We start from the raw sequence: 19,086 nt of genomic DNA on the forward strand, positions 1-19,086 counted from the left end.
ATCGGCATATAATCGCTGAAACGCCCTCATTAGAATTCTTAATCTCATGTCTGTTAGGCTTAACTTATCCCGAACATGTTAACGGCCTTTTTGTTATTTGATTGTGAAAACCAAATAACAACAATACCAAAAATCTAAGAAAAAAAAAACAACACCAATAGAGGGTACGCATCATTAATCATATTCACGCAATATTGTTGTTTTGTCGGTTTGTTCTGTAAACAGAGGTTAACTCCGGTCCTCGGCCGTTGTTGCTTGTTCATCAAAAATTCTAGGCTCGTCTGTCTGTTCCGTCGACGAGATGATGTGATGTGATGCTGCTGATATGGATCGGGCCATGCAATTGTAATGTTGCCGCCGCAGTGTAATGAAATCCACGCAAGAAGTACATAAGAAAGAAGAGGCCATGTTTATACCATTTCACCGCAATTTAACATCTAAACGATTTCATACTGCAACTCGGCAGGACGGACTACAACAACAACATTGATGCCATTATCCATGCACCTTGTGTGTTGTTGGTCTCTGTTTGATGATGACTTGGTTGCATGGCTTACTTCAACTTCATCGCCACTCTCATTGTTTGCCTGACAAAAACACACGCACACAACAACAACTCCACTCCATAGCAAACGAGAAGAAAATGAGCCATACGTGCCTCATGTTGATCCACTGCAGCATCTCTTGCATCTGCAACATGCGATTGGACTATGGACTGCATCATTGATACTCTGAAAGTTCTGGCAGAATTGGCCCTCTTCTCTTTTGTTCTTTGGCAGGGTGATTTGTTGTGGATATTGTTGTTGTTGTTGTTTTCTCTTCTTCGTTTATTTGTTTTAGCATCTTTTCGGTCTTTCTTAGTAGGTCCGGGTCCGTCTTTAAGAAACTATGTTTGTGTTACGTTACTTGGTCTATTGTTGTAGTTTGGGGCTTTGTTGTTGTGGCTGCTTGCCATCGTATAGTGCGTTTTCTATGGCCTTATAGCCTTTATGGCATGTTGTTTGTTTTTGCTTTCACTCCTCCTTTGATGAGTTGGGTTCGTGTTGTTGTTGTTCTTGCTTTTGTTTTATAAACAAGCCTTGTCTTTGTTAGGCTGTCGTCTAAACCGTCGTCATCATCATCCTCATCGGCTGGCTTTGTTAACTGTCAGATCCCCATTCTTCCTCAACCATTTTTGGACCCCTCCCACCCCTCAGCCTTGTACCTGTCTTTCATTAATTTTTCTCTCTGCCTTTTACTCAACTTTTCGCCTTATAATTGAAATTTTAGTTAGAACTTCTTTCCAGAATAAAATATCATATTTCACCGTGAGCACCCCTATAATTACCGAGAAATGGATATGCCACACATTTTTTGGGGGAAGATATCTTACAAATGTTAGGGAAAAAGAAAATGCGCGGCGGTTTAATTGATTAGCTGAAAGAAATGCATTCTAATTAAAGAAAATCAAAACGTTTCCTTTTGTTCATGGTGTTGGATTTCCAAAGCCACCATGTGAAAAAGTTATACCTCGATTAACAGTTACCTGTATTACAACACATTGAAGCACCTCCGAAGGTCCTCTTAAACATATGTTGAATATGTCCTCATAAATTTGATATTGAAAGAGCTGTATACATTTGTTATTGACAGGATTCTCTAACAACAAATATCGAGAACACTTTTTTTTTTAAATTGTTGTCATCGCCCACATGTTTTATATATATTGTGGTTATCACACACATACACATAGAAAAAGTAGACAATATTTTCTAAAGGAAATATTGGCATCGAATATTTTTTTATAAAAATTGTTCGAATCGATACGATTTTCTACAAGAAAGTCTTATCGACAATATTTCTCATAAAAAAGTTATTATCGACATTCTTTACAAGAACATTTAATATCGACAACATGTTCTAGGAAAAATTTTATCGATAACAGTTTCTATAGAAAACGTTGCTATCGACAACATTTTCTATAGAAAATGTTGCTATCGACAACATTTTCTATAGAAAATGTTGCTATCGACAACATTTTCTACAGAAAAGGCTGTTATCGACAACATTTTCTATAGAAAAGGTAGTTATCGACAACAATTTCTAAAGAAAAGGTAGTTATCGACAACATTTTCCAAAGAAAAGGTAGTTATCGACAACATTTTCTATATAAAAGTTTGATATCAACAACATTTTCTATAGAATTTGTTGTTGTCGACAACATTTTCGATAGAAATTGTTGTTATCGACAACATTTTCTGTAGAAAAGGTTGCTATCGACAGCATTTTCTATAGAAAAGGTTGCTATCGACAGTATTTTCTATAGAAAATGTCGTTATCGACCACATTTTCGATAAAAATTGTTATCGACAACATAAAAGGTTGTTAATGAATATGGTCATTTTCGATAACATTTTCTATAGATTGTTGTTATCGACAACATTTTCTATAGAAATTGTTGTTATCGACAACATTTTCTATAGAAATTGTTGTTATCGACAACATTTTCTATAGAATTTGTTGTTATCGACAACATTTTCTATAGAAATTGTTGTTATCGACAACATTTTCTATAGAAATTGTTGTTATCGACAACATTTTCTATAGAAATTGTTGTTATCGACAACATTTTCTATAGAAATTGTTGTTACCGACAACATTTTCTATAGAAATTGTTGTTATCGACAACATTTTCGATAGAAATTGTTGTTATCGACAACATTTTCGATAGAAATTGTTGTTATCGACAACATTTTCTATATAAAAGGTTGTTATCGACAACATTTTATATAAAAAAGGTTGTTATCGACAAATTGTTGCTATCGACAATATTTTCTATATAATTTGTTGTTATCGACAACATTTTTGATAGATATTGTTGTTATCGACAACATTTTGTTATCGACATTTTCTATAGAAATTGTTGCTATCGACAACATTATTTATAGAAAAGGTTGTTGTCGACAACATTTTCTATAGAAAAGGTTGTTATCGACAATATTTTCTTTAGAAAAGGTTGTTATCGACAACATTTTCTATAGAAAAGGTTGTTATCGACTAATAAACAAACGTTGTTTTTATAAAAGCAACAAAAAAGGAATAAAGCCTGACCATTTTGCAACAACGAAAAAGTTGTTATCCACAACATTTTCTATAGATAAACGCTAAAACTTCTTATATTGAAAGTTATTCTTTCCGACAACATTTTCTACAGAAATTGTTTATAAATTCCTCTGACCGACATTTTCAATGGAAAATTCTATTTTGAAAAAGTTACCTATCTTATTGATATCAAATAATTTTCTTTCATGATTCGTACTCCATCCACGAGGTATAAAATTAAACAGAGGCGTATCACCACAAAACTAATCAAAAAGAATCATAAAAGAAAATTGTGTTATCTTTCATCTCAACTATTGTGAAGATGATAATGTGAGATGACGATACAAGGAGGACTTAGAAGAAACGCCAACAACTCATCCTCTACTGATCATCATAATTATAAGAACTATACGTACCTACATACAGACAAGTATAGAAAGAAAAGTCATGAATGTAACAAAGATATAGAAGAGGAACAAAAGTTCCGCATACATTTTTCACATTAAAAGGAAAAAAATGTAACAAAATGTGTTTTTTATGATTCTTATGATGCTGCTGCTTTTGCAAGCGAGTGATGAGTGGCTGTTGGCTGGCTGACTTGGCTTTTGATTTAACCAACAATCCAACCAACTCGACTGTTTTCCCTCAACATATTACAGGAGGCATTGCGGTCCTATTATGATGAAAGCATGCTGGGCTGGCTGGTTGTTGGAAAACTATAAGATAAGAGATTCTTTTATTTTCCTTTGTGTGTTTTCCATGTTTTCCATGTTTTTTTTTTTTTTTTTTTTTTTTTTTTTGTAGCAGAAAAAATTGCTATGTCGATAAGTAAAACAAAACATAAATGAAAAGAATAGTTCGCTTTTATGTGGCTGGATGGCTATAAAAGTAACAGCAAACATGGAGAGAGAAGAGCAACAAATACTTTAAAGACTTTGTGTTATTAAAGTTAAAATCATCTGCCTACAGGGCGGCCGTAGAGGAAGATTCATGTTCATGATCTGTGGGGTAATTCGACATTAAATAGGTGATAAATAGAGCCTAGAGGAAGTTTTGCTGAAGTTAAGGAGAAAACATACTGTGAATAAGATTATAGTTTATGGACAGCCCGTGGAGAAGAGGAATTATTGACGGAGTTGGAAAAACTTTGAGATTCTATGAAAAAAAACTCAATACTTCTTGGCCATCTGTTTTTTTTTTAATAGATTTTTTAGTTTTTCTATATAAATGTTAATCTCGATTATATTTTCTGAGCAAATTGTTGCTATCGACAACTTTGCCATAATGCGATTATCGAAAATATTGTCGATAGGCATTAATAGTATTGGCAAAACATTTACAGGAAAACCATAGAAAAACAGAATTTGTTGTTATCAACCACATTTTCAATAGAAAAAGTTGCGATCGACAACATTTTCTATAGAAAAAGTTGCGATCGACAACATTTTCTATAGAAAAAGTTGCGATCGACAACATTTTCTATAGAAAAAGTTGCGATCGACAACATTTTCTATAGAAAAAGTTGCGATCGACAACATTTTCTATAGAAAAAGTTGCGATCGACAACATTTTCTATAGAAAAAGTTGCGATCGACAACATTTTCTATAGAAAAAGTTGCGATCGACAACATTTTCTATAGAAAAAGTTGCGATCGACAATATTTTTTTTTGAAAAAGTTTCGATCGACAAAATTTTCTTTAGATAAAGGTGTTATCGACAAAATGTTCTATAGAAATTGTTGTTATCGACAACACTTTCTATAGATAAAGGTGTTATCGACAAAATGTTCTATAGAAATTGTTGTTATCGACAACACTTTCTATAGAAATTGTTGTTATCGAAAACACTTTCTATAGAAATTGTTGTTATCGAAAACACTTTCTATAGAAATTGTTGTTATCGACAACACTTTCTATAGAAATTGTTGTTATCGATAACACATTCCATAGAAATTGTTGTCATCGATAACACTTTCTATAGAAATAGTTGTTATCGATAACACTTTCTATAGAAATTGTTGTTATCGATAACACTTTCTATAGTAATTGTTGTTATCGATAACACTTTCTACAGGAATTGTTGTTATCGATAACACTTTCTATAGAAATTGTTGTTATCGATAACACTGTCTATAGAAATTGTTGTTATCGACAACATTTTCTATAGAAATTGTTGTTATCGACAACATTTTCTATAGAAATTATTGTTATCGACAACATTTTCTAAAGAAATTGTTGTTGTCGACAACTGTTTTATGAACAATATTTTCAAGAGAAACAGTAACCACCGTTTCTATAAATTAACCAAGTTTTTTTTATAGAAGTTGGTTTTATCGATAACATTTTGTTTTCACAGAGTTGCTATCGGTTTAATTTTCTGTAAGAAAATGGTTATCGACTCAATCCATTATGTGAATATGACCTCCTTCATCCTTCAATTTTTTATTCATACCTATCCAACACTTGTTTATAGAAAAACCAAACCAGGTCAAATTCCAAATTGCAGTTTGCAAGGACTGATCCTGTGTTTTGTAAAATTTAATTAAAACCCCGAATGCAGGTATATGCGTTTGTGTCTACGCTTAAATACCCAACTCTAATTGTTGTTCTGTACTCACCTGTGAATCATTAAAATTAAAATCTCTTTCAGCGTTTGAAATTACAGGATGCAGCACCAATAGCAGCACAAAACTGTATAGCACTAAAGGATGTGTTGTTGTTGATGTTATGTTGCACCAGCGTCGCGTTGTCCTTGATGATGGTGCGGCTGCTGCTGAGGATGGCGATGATGATGAATATGGCGATGTCGCTGACGTCATTGTTTGTGTTGTTGTCGATGCCATCATCGACAACTTCCTTGTCCTCGTCCTCGTTCTGCTACTGCTGATGCAGTCGCAGCTATGGCTGTTGTGACAGTTGTTGTCTAATTCTGTGGCGTCGCTAAATGTCGTCGCTAAACGCGAATTTAATTTGGCCACCATCAAGAGAAGACTTTTTCGTGTTCTGCGTTTTTGTTTTGTCTTTCGTTTTGGATTGTGCAAAACGCTCTAAGCAACTAAATTTGTTGTAAACTTGTCGTAAATGTAAAATCCTAAAAATAATTTTAATACTTTTTTTCTTTTTGGTTCGTGGTAAAAAAATAAAAAAGATATCTTAAGTCGTAGAGGACTTTAACGCCAATGTTTTGGTTGCACGTTGAGGTTGTCGTTAGCAGCAGTGATGGTTTGGTTGTTTGACAGACACCGAAATAAAAGACCAGGGTAGGTTAGCACAAAAAATTGCAGGCTAATAAATTCCAAAAGTTACTTCATCTGTAAAGAGAACGGGGGGAGAAGAAAAAACAAATGAATATTTTGTAAGAAAGACCACTGAAATCAGAAACAAGTTAATTTGGTCGACATGGCGAACAGAGAAGCGCATTATTGAAACTAGAAGCGGCATTATTGAATCGAATGAATGAAAATGTTGTGAAATTGTTGTAAAGAGACAGTGGAATGGTATTTGAATTAAAAGCTTAACGTTGATATCGATAGCAACATTTTCGGCAGAAATCGGTGTAGAGAAATAGGTGATGTAGGTAAAATTTTGAGGAGGCATTGTTATCGAAAATATTTTCTATAGAAATTGTTCTTATCGACAACATTTCCGATAGCAATTGTTGTTATCGACAACATTTCCGCTAGAAATTGTTATTATCGACAACATTTCCGATAGAAATTGTTGTTATCGACAACATTTCCGATTGAAATTGTTGTTATCGACAACATATTCTATAGAAATTGTTCTTATCAACAACAACAATTTTTATAGAAATTCTTGTTATCGACAACATTTTCTATAGAAATTGTTGTTATCGACAACTTTTTTTGCGACGGAAATTCTTGTTATCTTCTATAAAAATTGTTTTTATCGACAACATTTTGTTGTCGACAACAATTTCTATAAAAAATGTTGTCCATTGTTCTATAGAAATTGTTTTCGACAACATTTTCTATAGAAATTGTTGTTATCGACAACATTTTCTATAGAAATTGTTATTATCGACAACATTTTCTATAGAAATTGTTGTTATCGACAACATTTTCTACAGAAATTGTTGTTATCGACAACATTTTCTACAGAAATTGTTGTTATCGACAACATTTTCTATAGAAATTGTTGTTATCGACAACATTTTCTATAGAAATTGTTGTTATCGACAACATTTTCTATAGAAATTGTTGTTATCGACAACATTTTCTATAGAAATTGTTGTTATCGACAACATTTTCTATAGAAATTGTTGTTATCGACAACATTTTCTATAGAAATTGTTGTTATCGACAACATTTTCTATAGAAATTGTTGTTATCGACAACATTTTCTATAGAAATTGTTGTTATCGACAACATTGTTGTTATCGACAACATTTTCTATAGAAATTGTTGTTATCGACAACATTTTCTATAGAAATTGTTGTTATCGACAACTTTTTTGCGACGGAAATTCTTGTTATCTTCTATAAAAATTGTTTTTATCGACAACATTTTGTTGTCGACAACAATTTCTATAGAAATTGTTGTTATCGACAACATTTTCTATAGAAATTGTTGTTATCGACAACATTTTCTATAGAAATTGTTGTTATCGACAACATTTTCTATAGAAATTGTTGTTATCGACAACATTTTCTATAGAAATTGTTGTTATCGACAACATTTTCTATAGAAATTGTTGTTATCGACAACATTTTCTATAGAAATTGTTGTTATCGACAACATTTTCTATAGAAATTGTTGTTATCGACAACATTTTCTATAGAAATTGTTGTTATCGACAACATTTTCTGTAGAAATTGTTGTTATCGACAACATTTTCTATAGAAATTGTTGTTATCGACAACATTTTCTATAGAAATTGTTGTTATCGACAACATTTTCTATAGAAATTGTTGTTATCGACAACATTTTCTATAGAAATTGTTGTTATCGACAACATTTTCAATAGAAATTGTTATTTATCGACAACATTTTCTATAGAAATTGTTGTTATCGACAACATTTTTTCTGTGGAAATTGTTGTTACCGACCATCCTTTCATGTTTTTTTTTAATTGAATACTTGAATTTACGACATTTCGGCCTTTTAAAATTAACCCCACTCCACTGTATTATAAATAATTCAATTTGGTTTTCAAATCAGATTACAGTTTTTCCCAAGAAAACAAAGTAACCAAATTGACAACTTAAGACATTTACTGAGATTTACGAAAATCCCAACAAACGACAAAAAAATGTATGTCATTGCACATACAAATATGACGTCTGACGCCAGTTCTGGGCCGCCAGCTACTCAATCATAAAATGCCAACAAAAACCATTTTAAAATATTGAGAAAAAATGTCATTTAATTAGATTTTAAATGAAAGATAAAATTTTCGAAAAATATGCTGTAGGCCGGCCGGGTGTTGAGGTAAGGCTGACCTGTTTTTTGTTTTGGTTGGTTTTCAATGGAAATTTGTGGCATTTCAGCATTTTGCTTATCTTAGAAGAAAGTTGGTCTCTATCTTGCCGCGGCTAACAACAGTAGTACACCTCTTTGAAACAAAAATTGTGTCACAATTATTTTATCTAAAATTATTTTAGAGGAATTTTTTGAGAGGTGTATTTCATGTCTTTCACGGGGTTTTCCTTATCAGCGGCGACAGCAAAGTATGCGTAATGAATAACCCTTTTTCTACCAACTACTACTGATAACAGAATTTGGAATGTGGGTCAATGTTCAAAACTTTTTTCGAATAACCGAAAAAAGTTATTTACAAAACAGTTGTATAAACATTGTTGTGCACCATGTGTTTTAAAGAAAATTTGATTTTTTTTTTTTTTTTTTTGAGAAAATTTAAAAAAGATTTTCAAGCGAAGAGCTTGCACAGGTCTTATATAGATATATTTCTTTTTTAGGTGTTCAACAGATTAAAAAAAAATGTTTAAAGCTCAAGTATCTGTCATCATATTGTCGTTGCTATTGACATTTTCCATAGAAATTGTTTTTATCGACAGCTTTTTCTATAGAAAATTGTTGTTATCGACAACTTTTGCTATCGAAAATTGTTCTTATCGACAACATTTTTTATAGAAAATTGTTCTTATCGACAACATTTTCTATAGAAAATTGTTGTCATCGACAACATTTTCTATAGAAAATTGTTGTCATCGACAACATTTTCTATAGAAAATTGTTGTCATCGACAACATTATCGACAGAAAATTGTTGTCATCGACAACATTTTCGATAGAAAATTTTTGATATCGACAACATTTTCGATAGAAAATTGTTGTCATCGACAACATTTTCGATAGAAAATTGTTGTCATCGACAACATTTTCCATTGGAAATTGTTGTTATCGAAAACATTTTCTATAGAAAATTGTTGTTATCGACAACATTTTCGATAGAAAATTGTTGCTATCGACAACATTTTCGATAGAAAATTGTTGCTATCGACAACATTTTCGATAGAAAATTGTTGCTATCGACAACATTTTCGATAGAAAATTGTTGTTATCGACAACATCTTCCATTGGAAATTAAATTGTTGTTATCGACAACATTTTCTGTAGAAAATTGTTGTTATCGACAACATTTTCTAAAGCAATTTGTTGTTATCGACAACATTTTCTATTGCAAATTGTTGTTATCGACAACATTTTCTATAGAAAATTGTGTTTATCGACAACATTGTTATCGACAACATTTTCGATAGAAAATTGTTGTCATCGACAACATTTTCGATAGAAAATTGTTGTCATCGACAACATTTTCGATAGAAAATTGTTGTCATCGACAACATTTTCGATAGAAAATTGTTGTTATCGACAGCATTTTCCATTGGAAATTGTTGTTATCGACAACATTTTTCATTGGAAATTGTTGTTTTCGACAACATTTTCTATAGAAAATTGTTGTTATCGACAACATTTTCGATAGAAAATTGTTGCTATCGACAACATTTTCGATAGAAAATTGTTGCTATCGACAACATTTTCGATAGAAAATTGTTGTTATCGACAACATCTTCCATTGGAAATTAAATTGTTGTTATCGACAACATTTTCTGTAGAAAATTGTTGTTATCGACAACATTTTCTAAAGCAATTTGTTGTTATCGAAAACATTTTCTATAGCAAATTATTGTTATCGACAACATTTTCTATAGCAAATTGTTGTTATCGACAACATTTTCTATAGAAATTCTTGTTATCGACAACATTTTCTGTAGGAGTTGTTGTTATCGTTCTTCTCAGAGAAACATTTCGAAATGCAACAAAGGGAATAAAAATTTAAATACACCCACAAGAGATTATGGAAGTGAGTATAAAGCCGTGTTGTAATTTCAATAACACCCCATTCCCCATAATTTTGTTTTTCCATTTATGTGTTAAAGCGTTAAATGGATGGACATTTGTCGTGGTCCGAAAAGAAAACCCCTTTCGTATTTCGGGTTTCTAACAACTCATTCATCCGGTCGTTTTAATTCTTTCCACCATTCGTCCATCCATCCAGCTGGTCATGCTCGGCCGTGCACGTGTGTCCCTGCCCGCTGCTGATGGCCACTGCCACCGCCTGTCAAACATATAAACCCGCTCACATCCAAACAGATGGTTTATTTGGTTTCAAAGCAAAAACATTTGTTTTATGGCCTGCTTAGGTGGTTGGGCTTCTTCTTCTTCTTCTGCCATCCAGCAGTTGCAAAAGGGATGATCTCAACGAACGTTGGTCAGGGTCATTCAAAAATTTATGACCCCCTCACTCTCTCTTTTTCACTCTTGGTAATTTTTCGGAGATGAATGTAGATGATAAACTGCTGTGGACGGATGTGAGATTCTCCAATTCCAGGTCATTGGTCAGTTGTCCATCAAAAGCAAATACTTATTCGCTTCAATGGAAACCCCCCGAATAAAATTTTATTCAGCTGCTGGTGTTGGTGGTGTTGCTACCTAAAATAAACTCCCTAATGTAGGTCATCTTTTCTATGGGCATGTAGTTGGTTGGTTGGTTGGTTGGTGGGTTACTTGGTTAGATGGATGTGTTGGCGGCGGGGGGTATTCTTCTTTGTTTTTGTGTGTGTGTTCGGTCGCCTGCGGCACACATTTGCATGATGCCCTGGTCGAGGCTGTTGATGCCCAACCATGTCAATTCCATTGCCCAAAAACTCTGAGTGTCGAATTCATTGAAATATTTCATTTCACACATTATTGAGCAGTAGGCGCAGCATTTGTTTGTTGTTTTTGCTTCGAAACTGTCCATTTTTCACGTATCGATTATTGACAAGGGATCAAGAGAATATTATTTGGAAGGGCAAAGCTGTCGATGATTTATCACAACAAGTTTTTGAGTAGGGATTAAAACTTATTATTGGACAGCAGCATTAGAATTCGGAAACAAATGAAGACAGGGTATTTGCTGGGGAATTCAGTCAGAAGGGCCAGGCAATTTATAACGCTTGTTGGAAATATTTTTCTAGTTAATTTCATTGCGGTGTTGTAGGTTGCTAGTTGGCGATTATTATGCCAGGTCGAAGGTTCAAGACTAGAGTAAATGAGTAATGTGATAGATGAGAGGAGATTTGAGCAATGACAAAGCTTGTTGTACGGCAATGTGATTGGCTGCACAACAACTTCCATCAATATCCCCTATTTTAATTGTGGCATAGTTAAGGGTCAATAATTGTGCAAATTTTCTACCCATAGAATCCTTTAGGAGGTATTCTATCGGGTGAGATAAAAAAAACGCCATAATTTTTATATTTTTTTACAATTGTATTGAAAGGAAGCAAAAAATGTCGGAAATAGCATCAAATGAAACTGTCACACGCTGCCCTAATGTTGCTCTGCGGTATTTTGGCCCATTCCCGGCGAAGCGCTCGCTTGAGTTGATCGACACTTTGGTATTTTTTAGTGCCAAACATGCTTTCCAAAATATTCCAGACACAATAGTCCAACGGATTGGTATCCGGAGATTTTGGTGGACATTGTGCGCTAGAAATGAAGTGAGGAAACTCATTTTGTAACCATTCTTGGGTGGCGCTTGCTGAGTCCTGTTGGAATGTCCAAAGCTGTGGCCAAAATGTTTGCGTGTCCAAGGCTTTAATCACCCTCCAGAATATTTTCGCAATAATATTCGGCAATTATTCTGATGCCACGGTCGATTAATACGAGCGGAAAGCGACCATCGGCTGTTAATACCGGCCAACATCATCACCGTGGTCGGCTCTTGAGTTCTGGTGGCCAACCGAAGGTGCACATTTTCAGCTGACCTCTTTGGCAAGTAAACACGAACATTTTGTTTGTTTACAAACTGCTGGACAACGAATTTTTTCTCATCGGAGAAAACCAAATTCTGCAGTTCACCACTTTCGGCAAAGTAAAGCAACTTTTTAGCTATTTTTTTTTTTGTCTATTTTCTTTATGCCGCGGTGTAATTCTAGCACATTTTGGAATTTTAATGGCTTTACCCCGAGCTTCTTCTTCAATATTTGCCGAATGGAAGATTGCGATATGTTCAGCTCACAAGCCATTTTTCGGCCACTGTGACGCGGGTTTCAATCAAGTCGCTTCTTTATTTTTGAAGCCATTTCTGCTGATGTTGCTGTTTTCTTCTGTCCACTTCCTTCACGTTGGGCTACGCTACCAGTACAACGCTAACGAGCGACGATACGAGACACAGAAAATTTATTCACATTTAAATGCTGAAGTACCCTAACGATAGCCACTTGGTTTTCCAGCCAAATATAAAGAAATCACACTATCATGCTTGAATTCCGTCACGAATAACTTTTTTTTCTGGAAAATGCTCAGCAAAATGCTTCTGTACGCTTGTAAACAATATAATGAGCTGTCACTCGAATAATTTTAACAGCTGTCGGACGAGTGGCTTAGAAATGACAGAAGTCTGAAGTTGATAGCAGTTTTTTCGGAAGGGTTCGCAAATATATATAATCTTCACAATAGATCTTGTGTTAGCAAAACTGTTTGTATGTTTGAAATTTGACGACAGTTGGATGCTTTTTTGGCTTCTTTGAGCGTTTTGTTTTTAAAAATCTTGAACCCGGGAGTGGTACCAGAAGAAATGGTCTGACCTCCACTATCTTTATAACAGATCTTGAGTTAATAAAATATTCAGATATACCAAATGTCTGAATGGAATCGGATATTCGAAATGTTGACATTTTGTGGGGAGGTACCAAAAGGAGTGGATTGTTATATCCCATCTTCACAGCAGATCTTGTGTTAGTATAAATAATGGGATGTGTGAAATATGAAGAGAACCGGATGCTCATTTCAAATTATTTCATTTTGGTTGTTCAAACTTTGATCCTTTGTGGGGCAGGCACCAGAAGGAATGGTCCGATCGCTACCATCTTTATAGCAGATCTTGCTTTGATAGAAATATTAAGATGTATTAAGTCTGAATGGAATCGGATGTTAATTTCGCGTTATGTGATCTTCGTGGATTTTTAAAAATTTGAGCCTTTGTTGGAGAGGTACCAGAAGAAATGGTCCGATATATTCCATCTTCACACCAGACCTTGGTTTAGTAGAAATAATGGTATGTATGAAATATGAAGAGAACCGAATGCTTATTCCGGATTTTATGATAGTTTTGGTTATTTGAAACATTGACCCTTTATGGGGGAGGTACCAGAAGAAATGATACGATATATTCAATTTTCACACCAGACCTTGGGTTAATAAAAATATTGTAACCAAATTCCAGTCCGCAGACCAATATAAGTCTACAAAAAAAAAAAAAAAAAACCGGAGAACAACTCGAAACCGCATCAAGAGAGCACCAGTCAGACGAGGATTTTCAAAAAATTGACCCTTTGTTTGAGAGGTATCAGAAGAAATGATCCGATTTATTTCATCTTCACGCCAGATTTTGGTTTAGTAGAAATAATGAGTGTGTAATATACGAAGAGAACTGGATGCTTATTCCGGATTTTATGTGTTGCAGATCTTGTGTTGATGAAATATTCAGTCTGAGTGGAATCGGATATTCAAAATGTTGACGTTTTGTAGGGGAGATAACAGAAGAAATGGTCCGATATATTCAATCTTCACACGAGACCTTGGGTCAATAAAAATATTCGGATGTATGAAATTTGCAGACAATCGGACTCTTACATCACATTTTATAAGACTTGTAATTATTTAAAATGTTGTTATTTTTGGCGGGAGGTACATGATGTTCATTTTCTCACCTGACAATATGCAGATTTGCAAAGATGGAGCAAAATCGGATTATCCTTTCTCATTCCGTGCAGTAGATAATGTTTTTTTTTCTGAAAATTTTGACCATTTGTGAAAAAATACTAGAAGGAGTGGATCGATATTGCCCATCTCCGAACTTGATCTAAGTTTGAAAATAATAATACGATGTTCCAAGTTTGGTCCAAATCCGATACTCCGCACCAGCCAGCATACAGACAGAAGGACATCGCTAGATCGACTCCATATGTCCTGAAACTGATTTGACCCAAAGAGACCTAGTGTCTAAAACCATAATTTCGTTGAGGCACATTTTGGCCCTATTAAATGATATATGACCCTATGTAGCCATGTGGCTGAGTTTATAATAAGTTGGTCTTTTCTAATTCTTAAAAAACACCTTTCTTTAGCCCATTTTTGCTCCATTTTGTATTCAAATCCAGGCAGCCAAACTTAACCATGTAGCTTGTCAAGCCGCTGACACAACAAAGTCCATTAACACATTTCAGCCATTTGCCGTCTAGACATGCAAATGAGAGCTTCTCTTAGGGATACAAAGCCATTAGCAACCTCTCAAGCTGTAGTCATTTTTTCCGAACGAAAAATCCTTAAAATCCCCCAAAAAAGGAATAAGGAATTCACCCCAAATCCAGTCGGCAAAAAATTCTCACTCTACACACGACAATGGAAGAGGAAGTGAATTATGATAGCCAAACAGGCAAGCCGCCGCTTGTGTGACAGGAAACGCCAACATAACAACAATTTTCGTTAGTACCTATTTCAAGGTCTCAGAATGCGGATTACTTAAGTCAATATTTTTTTTATGATTACTATTATTATTATAGCTAAAAATATGTTTATTATGTCGCGAGTATGTTTTATTGCTTCGGCAGACAACAAACAGCTAATAAGCGGCAGCGTCAGAAGCAGCAGCAACTAAATGAAGAGGTTAAGAAAAGGGCTGAATCGTTTCTTTATTTGTTTTCGTTACGAACAGCAATCAACCAAAAATGTGTTTTACTTGTTGTTATTTTTTTACATTGCTTGTTTCCCAATTTTCTTGAATTTCATTTTTTAATGTTTCATTCATTCAAGAGATAAACAAAACAAACACACACACACACACACCAAGAAATACAGTCAAAAAGGTCAATATTGCATGTTTTCACAAAATTATTTCATTTCGAAGACAACGAAATAGCAACAACAACAACAAAGATGACGACGCTTTGACAGACCATTAGTATGAGAATGAATGGGAGAACAAGTCAGGCTGACAGCAGCAGCAGCCGACGAAAAAAAAAGTTACAACATCGCCAGCACATTCCGCACACCCCACTCTCCAATCCCATAATCGGGTGGCCCATAGCTTTAGTCAGGGTAGCAATACTTCGCATCGGATGTGGAGAGGCGGAGGAGAATTTGGGCCCCAAAACAAGGCCGGCCGTAAGAAGTAACAACAAGCAATAAACGTGGTGGCGGGCAACACAGTCACTCTTTTTCATCGTCGACGTCTTTGTCGTCATAAATTGTTAAAAAGAAATACCCAAATTCCAGCCGCACCTGGTCCGCAGAGCAACAGAAGTCAACAAAAAACGGAGAACAACAACACTAAAAACGTATCAAGAGAGCACCGTCCAGCCAGACGTAGCAATTTACAATACACCAGCAAACGAAGAATACGAAAAAAATGAAAAAAAAAAAAAACAAACCACGTACCGCCGCATGAGTGAATGAGGGAGAGCACGTCCCAAATCGTATCTGTGAAAATACACTTTTCTTGCTCTCAACTGGAAGATTGTCTTGGCGTAACTAATTCGTCGACAGCCAACTCATTTTTTGCCGGGCCATAGCCAATTCGAACCCAACCTCTAGTTGTTTGATGTGTTATTTGGTCGAATGAGTTTGGCAGTTTTTTAGAGTGACGTTTTACTGGCTTTGCCAATTTGGTTGTTAATACATGTTGGAGTTGGTAGCAGTGATGAGAATTTGTAGCCAATGGGTATACATTTCTTTAACAGTATTATACATATAATACATAATAGTTATAGACTAAAAGTCGAGGTCTATTTTTGCGGTCTGATATAAATATAGCGACTTGTCAGGTTTAGACTATATCGACTAATTCCTTCGGTAAGAAAATCGAATACTTATATCCAATTTTATGCTAAATCATAAATTTCATATTCAACTCAGGTTTTTGGTTGAGAGAAATATTTAGATATACAAAGTTGTTAAAAGAATCGCTGAATTGTTTCGCAAGTTAAGACAACTAAAAGTATTGAAAATTGTGACCCTTTGTGGATGACATACCAGAAAGGGTTCGCAGATATATATCATCTTCACAAGAGATCTTGAGTTAGCAAAAATGTTAAATTTTTTTCAAAATCTAGAACCCTATTTGTTGAAAAAATACTGAGATGTACCAAGTCTGAATGGAATTGAATGTATATTTCGCATTTTATGATCTTCATGGATGTTCAAAATGTTGAACCTTTACGGGGTAGGTACAAGGAGGAGTGAACCGATATATTCCATTTTCACACCAATATATTGTAATTTGTGTAATTTAAAGACAGCTGGACTCTTATATCACATTTTATAAGAGTTCTAATTATTTAAAATTTTAGACCCTTTTGGTAGAGGTACTAGATGGAGTGGATCAGCATTGTCCATGTTCGCACCTGACCTAGCACTGATGCAAATATCAGGATTTGGCAAGTTCGTGCAAAAAAATGGATTATCATTTCTATTTCTGTGCAGTAAAATACATAGAGGGTGGGATAAAAAACTCCAACCAACTTCAGACTGCCGTCATTTCTAAGCCACTCGTCCGACAGCTGTGTACAAGTGTATAAAAGCATTTTGGTGAGAATTTTCCAGAAAAAACGTTATTCGTGATGGAATTCAATCGTGATTTCTTTATATTTGGTTGGAAAATCACAAGTGGCAATCGTTAGAGCACTTCAGCATTTAAATGTGAATAAATCTTTTGTTTCTAGTGCCATCGCTCTTTACCGTGATATTGGTAGCGTAGCCCAACGTCAAGGTGGACGGAAGAAACCAGCAACATCAGCAGAAATGTTTCGAAAACTAAAGAAGCCACTTGATCGAAACCCGCGTCGCAGTGGCCAAAAATTGGCTCGTGAGCTGAACATAATGTGAACGATATTCCCATGAAATTCCAAAAAGTGCAAGAACTTACACCGCAACGGAAAGAAAATAGAGTAAAAAGAGCTAAAGAGTTGCTTCGCTTGGCCGAAAGTGGTAAACTGCCGAATTTGGTTTTCTCAAATGACAAAACATTCATTGTCCAGCAGTTTGTAAACGAACGAAATTATCGTGTTTACTTGTCAAAAAGGTCAGCTGAAAATGTGCACCTTCGGTTGGTCACCAAAACTCAAGCGCCGGCCATGGTTATGGTGTGGGTCGCTATAACAGCCGATGATCGCTCAGCTCGTATTAATCGACAGTGGCATCAAAATAAATGCCGAATATTATCGCGAAAATATTCTGGAGGGTGTATTAAAGCATTGGGCACGCCAACATTTTGACCACAGACCTTGGACATTGCAACAGGACTCAGCACCTGCCACCCAAGAATGGTAACAAAATGGGGTTTCTCGCTTCAGTTCCACCGCACAATGGCAACCAAAATCTCCGGATACCAATCCGTTAAACTAAAATGTCTGGAGTATTTTGAAAAGCATGGTTGGCACTAAAAATGCCAAAGTGTCGATCACCCCAACAAGCTCTTCACCAGGAATGGGAGAAAATGCCGCAGAGCAACATTTGGGCAGCGTATGACAGTTTCATTGGACGTTTGAAGGCCATAATTCGTGCCAAAGGTGATCAATTCGAACAAATCCAAATTTTTTCTCAAATTTGATGCTATTCCCAACATTTTTTGCTTTCATTCAATAAAATTAAAAATTATGGCGTTTGACTTTGTTTATCTCACTCTGTATGTGAGCCAATTTACAGCAAATGGAATTGCCTTTAGGCTGCATCGGTTATATATGCTAAAGTCCATTCCATTTAGGACGATTTAATTTGCTATACAAAAATGAAAAATCGGATTAAGATATATAGGGAAGCTATCTTCAAATTTGAGCAGATTATCTTAAATTTCGATAGAATATTTGAGCCACAAAATCTACCTGTAAACATGTAATCTATAATTTTTTTAAATATTCCCTTTTAGATTCTCAGATCATTACCGGTCTTTAGATTTTCAGAGTTCTGGCTAAAACGAGCATTAGCAAAAATGTTGCATTGCAGGTTCAGATTTTGTAAAAGCACTGATTAACTTTTCCCAACCCTTACCTTTTTTCAACTGTTTTGATTTTTTTAAATATTTCGAACTATTACCAAACCGGATAATAAAAGTAATGCGGTTTTTTGTTAGTTAAATTTAAAGTTTTAGGGTAGTTAGTACCCAAGTACCTCAAATATGATTTCTCATCTCTGGATCATACATGTGTTGTCTAGTTTGTGGGTTTGTTTACATTGCAGTTTGATGGTTCGTTTATCCCTTTCATACAAACAACCGCAACAGCAAAAGCACAGCACTTTTTTTGGGAGGCATACACATACCCAGCATTTAAAGGTGTTTTGTATCGCAATTCACGGGATTAACAGAATTTCAACAGGGTTACAGTGTTTTGGAACCTAAAGAAATGATTCCTAAGATACATTACGAGCTATAAATGTGTTTAAAAAATTATTTTAATAATAGTTTCAATAAAATCTCAGTG

General features: G+C 34.8%; 1 protein-coding gene across 7 annotated transcripts in view; it reads right to left on the reverse strand.

The window, feature by feature from the left end:
• Positions 1 to 19,086, reverse strand: part of LOC101889778 (uncharacterized) — a 322,816-nt gene that overhangs the window by 51,944 nt on the left and 251,786 nt on the right. For 6 of the 7 annotated variants that reach the window (XM_059119919.1, XM_059119920.1, XM_059119921.1 and 3 more), the window contains one exon: positions 5,700 to 6,392. In XM_059119919.1, the coding sequence (XP_058975902.1) occupies positions 5,700 to 6,062 (363 nt within the window). In that variant the 5' untranslated portion in view covers positions 6,063 to 6,392. Of the gene's footprint in view, positions 1 to 5,699; positions 6,393 to 16,048; positions 16,131 to 19,086 lie in introns of those variants that run through there. The other variant, XM_059119922.1, reaches the window with a different exon arrangement.

Source organism: Musca domestica, unplaced genomic scaffold (assembly GCF_030504385.1).
Source record: "Musca domestica strain aabys unplaced genomic scaffold, Musca_domestica.polishedcontigs.V.1.1 16, whole genome shotgun sequence".
Classification (NCBI taxonomy): Eukaryota; Metazoa; Arthropoda; class Insecta; order Diptera; family Muscidae; genus Musca; species Musca domestica.